The 8024-nt window shown below is 45.6% G+C and overlaps 1 protein-coding gene across 1 annotated transcript in view; it reads left to right on the forward strand.

The window, feature by feature from the left end:
- Positions 1-1697: 1697 nt before the first annotated feature.
- The window catches only part of LOC125438461 (aspartate aminotransferase, cytoplasmic-like), a 7848-nt gene continuing 1521 nt past the window's right edge, over positions 1698-8024 (forward strand). The window contains exons 1-6 of the mRNA XM_048506900.1: positions 1698-1929; positions 4454-4635; positions 5062-5185; positions 5329-5441; positions 7154-7258; positions 7764-7914. Of these exons, the coding sequence (XP_048362857.1) occupies positions 1806-1929; positions 4454-4635; positions 5062-5185; positions 5329-5441; positions 7154-7258; positions 7764-7914 (799 nt within the window). The 5' untranslated portion in view covers positions 1698-1805. The remainder of the gene's footprint in view (positions 1930-4453; positions 4636-5061; positions 5186-5328; positions 5442-7153; positions 7259-7763; positions 7915-8024) is intronic.

Raw genomic sequence — 8024 nt, forward strand, 5'->3', positions numbered from 1 at the left:
GCAAATCTGATAATGAAAGTGGAAGGTGGTTTTAATGACCAATTGGAATCAGAGCTTGAGGATATTTGGGAAGGAATCCCCAGCCAGAACTAAGGGACCCCCAAGTCAACTTTTAGAATATCCAGTTTGTGAAAAATGTTATTAAATTACATTTTAAAATCCTCAATAGAACAAAATGATAGGCTGACAAGTAATGTTTGACTCAGATTTAGGAGAGCACGTTCCTCAATTCAGCAACGATGCAACCGTAGCACCCCCTAGTGGCCCCACGGAGTTGACAGGTTTTCCTTTTGCAGAGCCTATGCCCACACACCTGTTCTAGCCCCTTTTTTCTTGCGGTAAGAATTCCAACTCAGTTAGGTGATACGTCCTTGGCACAGGCAGGCATGTCACATATTGCAGGAATATCTGGAAAGGCCAGTGCTCCAAGAAATGGAGAAAGTAGGCAGATGTTTTTAAGGTCAGCTACTGTAAGCAGCTTGACTCAGAGCTTTAAAAAGGAGGTCAAGCGTTGAGCCATAAGCCCCTGAAGTCTCAACGGAAAACATAGCCTCCCTTCAACTTCACACATGATCCCGAAGCTCTCCTGCACTTCACGGCTCCCTCAAATCTGGTTTTTTGTTCCACTCACAACTAGGATGATTGTTTTTTACTTGCTTGTTTTGTTGTCTTGGTAGGGCTCATGCTCCTTTAATAATTGGCACGAATAAGCAGACAGTCAACACGTAAAGCATTTCCTTGCTTTCTGTATGCTGGGAAGAATTTCTGATGAACTTCTGACGGGCATGTTTAAGGCAGAGGAGACCTGCCGGACAAAATCTCACAACCTTTTCTCCCTCAGTTTCCAGGCCTGAGACATAGTGGTGCTGGGAAGGTTTAATAACGTAGGAAGCCAGCTACTCCCAGCATCTTCCGTTATCTGATGCACTCTCACATCCAGCGACAAAACGAGGAGAAAGCCCAACAACTTTGTCACTGAAAGGTCAGCAGGGCGGTGCAATGATTTGCCCATTGCTTAAACTGTATCAAATGTTATTTCTCCTGACAATTTTTTTAATCCCTCATCTTCAGCCACGAAGCAATTGCAACTAACGCTCAGTCCGAAGCATTCCTTGGGGGAGGGGCTTCTCCGATGTGATGGATTCATGCGCTCGGTTATTTCCTGCCTTCTACCTGATCATCTCAGCCTCTTCTTCGATGCCATCTCCTCTCTTTTCACTGAGGAACAAACACAGCGCATCCTCCTCCCCCTTTCGAACAGCAGTTGTTGCCCTTAACAGCTAGATCGGGACTAATCCCCTTTGAACACCGCAGCAGATCGCGCTACGCAAACACCCCCGCCGATCAGGCCACCGCGCGCCGCAGCCAGTCGTCTGCACACCTGGAAGCCTGCCCCTCCTTCGCATCACCCGATGCAGAACCTCGGAATGCCGACGCCACAATCGGGCGCTGGAATCCCCACTAATGTCTGATTCATTCCTTCGCAGTCCCTAGGATTAGTTCTAGAGCCGAGTGATTGGACAATAGGGCGTCTGCCCGCCTCTGAGAGATCTCGACTGGCTGCAAAGCTGTCACTCCCATCCTTGGCAGCACCCGATTAGTCAAGCCGGCCGGCAATCTTAAATCTCACTCGATTGGCTGTTCCTCCGTGGACCTTCGGCAGCCGCTGTGCCATTGGAGGACGGGTGCCCTTCCTCGCTTTGGGGGTTGCGGATTGGTGGACGCCTGCCTACGCCTCTGGCTGTGAAGGTGAACGTCTCCTCCAGGCAGATTCGGAGAAGTGCTAGCCTCGGCCAACTCTTGCAATGGCTCCCGTCTTTAGGTCCGTGTTCGGCGCCGTCCCGCAGGCCACGCCAGTGGCCGTCTTCCAGCTGACGGCGGATTTCCGCGTTGATACGGACCCGCGCAAGGTCAACTTGGGAGTGGGAGGTGAGAGAATCGGAAGGGCGAATCCGCCCGTGTAGGGAGTGGGGAAAGCTTGTCTGAGCTCCTTTCATACATTCAGGATGGGTGCAGGTCAGGATGGGTGCATACATGCATGCACAGACACCATACGCCTGTGGAGTGAATCATGCTCACAGCTCCTGCCTGCCTCCCACCTGGTGTGTGCATGTTAGTATTTCACGAGCTGGGTTTTTGTCAGGATACCGGCACCTGGTTGCAAAATGCAAACACGCGTTCGCAGAAACGTGCGCGCTTAATGAATGCATCCGTTACGAGTCACGAGCTAGACTGGCGCTTATACTTAAGAGGCTGATGTCTTAAGATTGCCAAGCTGATGTCCAGCCCCTCCCCCCCCCCCAAGAGTCAGAGTTCTGCAGCTGCCGTGTTTGGAGGCTTTGATCTGCAATGGGACAGAAGAGTTCTGGGGCATCTTAAACGTGTCTTGTGATTTCTCGTGCTCTGCCTTGTTCTGCATACATTTTACCAGTCTTCTATAGTGCTGCCTTCAGATATTTTGTCTGTACTGTGTTGTGACATTGTTGCTAGCTCCCATGACTAGTCAGTGCAGGAACAGAATGGGGGTGAAAATACTGATGGGTTGATAGCTGTGGAGACTGCCTTCAGCCTGACACTGTTTCTGAGAGACTCATTTAGAAAGTGTCAGAATTTCTAGGACTCCGTGTTGCAGCACTGGATCGCTGGATTTGTGAAAGAGTGGACTAGCATCCCTACTGGGAGTACATGGTTGTGGAAGTTGTCTGTCCTGTGCCTCAGTCAAAAGCACGATGGTAATGAATGCTAAGAAAGGAGGTAATGCCACTGTGTGGAGGTGGGAGGCTCAGAACAAGGGATGTGTTTACATTGGTAATTACTGCCTCTCTTCTAGATTACTTGATAATGGTCTGCTTTGGGCCTAGAAGGGCATCTTCAACCTTCATGTCTCTTTGACTTCATTTCGCCATCGGGACTTTGAATTTTATAATTTGTATATGGTTTTAACTGGGATTGGGGTGAAATGGATTTTAACTGTTATTTGAATGATGGACACCGCCCTGAGCCCTTTGGGGAAGGGCGGTATAGAAATTTAATAAAATAAAAATAAATAAATAAATAAATAAATTTCCCTGTTTCCCTCCCTTTTATGATTTGTTGCTTTCCTTATGTCTTGGGGAGGTCACCAAAGACATCGCCTGGCCTTATTTATGCATTGTTCTGCCTCCGTCTTTGTTGTCTGATTTGCTTGAGGTGTTATTTCTGCCAGGGGGACCCGCAGCATCCTGATATTTTAATCGCTGAAACACTGTTCTCAGGAATACCTGGGCTGCTATCCAAGTACAGCTTGAGCTAACTTGATGACCTTGGGCAGAGTTTTGCCTGTGCCTTGCAGAAACTTGAAAGGGACTCTGCCCTGGTGCCAAGAAGCATACTCACTGCCACCCTTGTAGTCTCGAAAACTTTGCTCTTTGCTCAGAAGTCATTTAACATGTATCCAGTCGGTTGCTTCTTGGATCACTGCAACTTAAGATCTTTCTGCTCATGGTTTGCCTGTGCCAGGCAAGCTTTTCTGCTTGTTCTTGTGCTAGAGTTCTGTGGGATTTTTGCCTGCCTGCCTGCTGCTGTTGTTTGCTGTCTCCCCTGTACATGCTGCACAGCACCTGCTCAGTTGTGAGATGCTCAAGGTTTTAATTTTGGCAGCTGTCAAGGTAGTCTCTCTGCTGACTTCAGCTATTGCTGGCCTGAAGCTCCCATCCCGCTCGTGGCTCTCCTGAGACTCCAAACTTGCTGAACACAGTCAGATCCCACAGTGACTTATTTGATAATCTCTAGGATTTAAGAGCTTGGGCTTGAATAGCTGGACCAAGGGATTATGGGACTCTACAATCGTGGGCGTTGGAAACTAATGTGACAACATATGTTTTATTGTATTAAAACAACATTTAAAATGAAAATCTTACAAGTTACAGTGTCTCAGCTATCCACAAATCAAACTCTTTAAAAAATCAGTCATTTTGACCAATTTAAACCTAAAAAGAAAGTGAAAAACAGCTGGGAGAGCGCTCAACTCCACACACAGTCATTAATAGGCTCTGGCCTTTAAACAATAAAACTTTAAAACATTTTAAACAGTAAAAGGAAAGGTAGCTGAAAGGATATGCTAAAAGGTAACAACTAGGTTGGGTTAAACAAAGGAGTCTAAAACTTATCTTAAAATGTGGAGGAGCTCAAGAGATGACGACCCCTCCACTCAGCTGCCAGAACCGGAACCTCTGTTGCATTGTAAAGGCTTGAAGTGTAAACTGACAACCTAGAATAGGGGTCTGCAACCTGCGGCTCTCCAGATGTTCATGGACTACAAATCCGAATTGTAGTCCATGAACATCTGGAGAGCTGCAGGTTGCAGACCCCTGACATAGAACAAAAGAGGCAGAGCAGGAAAAGATGTCTACAGTAAGTGCCTCCCTACCATAGTTGTGTGTCTTGACTAATCGCCTTCCTTTCTCCTCTACAGCTTATCGCACAAATGAAGGGCAGCCTTGGGTCTTGCCAGTAGTTCGGAAAGTGGAGCAGATGATTGCCAAAGACACCAGTTTAAATCATGAGTATCTTCCGATCTTGGGCTTGCCAGAGTTTCGTGCTAATTCCTCACGAATTGCCTTAGGAGAGGACAGTCCGGCCATCAAGGAAAACAGGGTGAGCTTGACAGTGAAGAACTGGTATGGGCTGATGGAAGGAACTTGGGGTGTTCTGCCTTTCAGGGGTGTTTAGACTGGGTTTTTTGGGGGGTGGCTTCCTGTTTTCTATTGTACTGTGGGAATATCAGGAATGGTAGACTAAGATACTGATAGAATAAGCTTTGAGTAACAGGTCTCTTAAAATGAGTAAATTCTACCTTGGTAGAAGGGCAATGTAAATGTCAGTCTGAAGGTGGGGTCAGAGGACACCTATTGCCTTGTCTGATAACATTGCTCCCAGGTAGAATCTTGGAGACTCAGGAGGAATTTGGATGCAGTCCAGTGCAAGACAAAAAGCATGTTACGGGAATCTTGCTGAGAAGAGTTCTTGTTGGAGAAAAAGCATCAGTCTTTTGATGAGACTTGTTTTCCCCCTTTTTTTCAGGTAGGGGGTGTACAGTCTTTAGGAGGCACAGGGGCTCTGCGTATTGGAGCGGAATTCTTGAGGCGCTGGTACAATGGAACCAACAACACAGCAACCCCTGTCTACATTTCTTCCCCTTCCTGGGGTGAGCACTGAAGCCTGGCTGGCATCTTTGCTATGGTGTGGAGCAGGGAGAGGGAGGGCAGGCAACTGAATATACAAAAGTGGTTAAATATCCCTATTGCCTTGGTTCACTGATGAATGCTTCTCCCTCTCCCCTCGCTCCAGAGAACCATAATTCGGTCTTTACGGATGCTGGCTTCAAGGACATCCGAACCTATCGTTATTGGGATGGTGCCAAAAGGGGTCTGGACATCCAGGGATTCCTGGAAGACTTGGAGGTAGGTCTGGTTGCCCTACATTTTGGATGTAACCTGGGCAGAGACTTGAGTAGGATTAGATTGCTAGGATTAGATTGGCCTGGGACCTTGTGGCTATGTTTAGGTACTCTATTGAGCATGGCTATATGCTGCAGAGGACTGAAGTAATTAGGGGTGGGCTATCTAATTCATACTTGGTTATTTATTTATTTATTGGTTAAACTTATATACCGCCCTCCCCCGGAGGGCTCAGGGCGATGAACAACAAAACAAAATAGAGCACATAAACCAAAGACTAGCTGTTACAAAGGTTAGCTGTATACATCTTGGCTGGCTTACTTGTAGTGCTCCTGTGTACATTTAAAACTACCAGTTGCTTGGGTGTGTACTCTGAAAGTTCCAAGCAAGCAAACTTCAGAGAAAAATAATAATGCCCAAGTGCATATGGCATCAGTAATGCTCAGAAAGTCACGTTCACAAAATTTCATCAGCATGTGTTCAAAGCTAGTGTGGTGTGCTTCTGGGCTGCGTTGCTTGTGAGTCTGCACTCACTGAATTGTAAGCTTTTGGGTCCCCTATAGACATGGCTGGCTTAGCAAAGAAATTACCAAGAAGGTTGGGCATGTGCTTAGCTTAAACAAGGTACACCCTTTATTAAAATGATCATACCAGTGGGAAAACAATACTTCTTATTCCATTGCTTGGACAATCCATTAGGAAGGAGAAAAGTTTGCTCAGAGGATCTCCCTTGCTATACTCTGTTTTACCAAAAGAAAGAACCAAAATGGTAACTTCATTTGCCTCATGCTGGACCATCTTTGTTTTAGAATGCTCCATATATCGGCACGAGGACCCAAATGGAGCATTCTAAAACAAAGGCGGTCTAGCATGAGGCAAATGAAATTACAATTCTCCTCCTCTCTTAAAAGAACCAGGCGTGGGGGCGGGTTGTCCTCCTTTTTTGTGAGATTACCCTACTTTACACAGAATATTCCTCACATGCTTCAAAAACTTAAGCACTATCTATCAATTTGTAGTAGAAACCATTCTCCTGACCTATTCCTCTAAACTTACCTTTTTATTTATTTACTTTCATTTATTGGATTTAACATGCCACCCCTCTTCTTTTGGGCTCAGGCTGGCTTACAACATACATCCAAAGCATAAAACCCACAACATACATCCACAACATTAACATTAAAATACTCTGATAGTAAAACTAGTCAAACGTTAAACATTCTAATACGGTAATGAACAAAAATTCCATTTTTTTCAAGATGGTGAAAATGCAAGCAAGGATATTTTACTTCAGCAGTCTGTGTGGTTGATAGTTAATTAAATCACATACAATGCACGATGCATTACTTCTAACTTTTCTTTCAAATAGAGAGATTTGGAGTCCACTGAATCTGGCCATACACACCTGTTGTAGGATTTTTATATTAACAATTATCTGAGTTTCATTTTTTGCATGGAAAGAGGCTGAAACGCTCACTCAATACTGGAAATGCTGGAGAGCACTTGTTGCCTGATATGCTACTTAGCATGGGAGGATCTAACTAACTATAGTTGCATTCACAGCTCATCTGTCCGCAGTTCATTTTTTTGCTAGAGTATTTAGAGCATGCAAGCTGTGTACATATTACAACCCTATCCGTATGGTTCAGACATGGGTGGTGAGGACCCTGGACACAGTCTGTTTAATTCCTTTCTTTCTGTCTCCTTCCTTACAGGAAGCTCCAGAGTTCTCCATTTTTGTCCTCCATGCCTGTGCTCATAATCCCACTGGAACAGACCCCACCCAGGAGCAGTGGAAAATGATTGCAGCTGTTATGAAGGTACTTGCTCTGCAGCCCAAGGGCAACAGGGCTGTGTATCTTTTGGCCATAAAAATATTTCATTCTGTACCAAAAGGCTAAATGTTGTGACCAGCAAGTCTTCGTCAACTGTGGCTGCTTCCACACCGAGGATTTCTCATGTCTCAGCCACCCTATGGATGCTTTTAAAAATGTTTCCATATGACGCCATCTTCTGTTTGTTCATGGGTCAACATGACTTGACTTGATGGCACTTAACACACACGTGAAAACCTAGTCAGCTGCTCATTTGTTGATGGCAGATAGTCCCTGGTTGCGATTAGCAGAATAGAAGATGAAGTCCTACCTTTTAGACAGAGGAGAGATCTTTAGAAGTTCTGCAAATATGAGGTTTATTTAAGGTTGTTTAAAGGATGGGCAAGGGAAGATGTGGGCACCATATACATAAATTCCTCTGGAGGTGGTATGTAGTGAAGCGACATTCATGGAAAGCCAAGTGGCTCTCTTAACAATTCCTTTCTTGCAGCGACGGTTCCTTTTCCCTTTCTTCGACTCTGCCTATCAAGGTTTTGCCTCCGGTTGTCTGGACAGGGACGCCTGGGCTGTGCGCTTTTTTGTTTCCGAGGGCTTTGAACTCTTCTGTGCACAATCCTTCTCCAAAAACTTTGGGCTCTACAGTAAGTATCTTATATAGAGAAAGAATGTGGTGGGGGTGGCGGGGATTTCCTCTCATGTGGTGAGTTGGGAGATGCAGCACAAGAGTGCTTGTGTAGGACTTCAGGTTTAT

Source organism: Sphaerodactylus townsendi, linkage group LG08 (assembly GCF_021028975.2).
Source record: "Sphaerodactylus townsendi isolate TG3544 linkage group LG08, MPM_Stown_v2.3, whole genome shotgun sequence".
NCBI classification, from domain to species: Eukaryota; Metazoa; Chordata; class Lepidosauria; order Squamata; family Sphaerodactylidae; genus Sphaerodactylus; species Sphaerodactylus townsendi.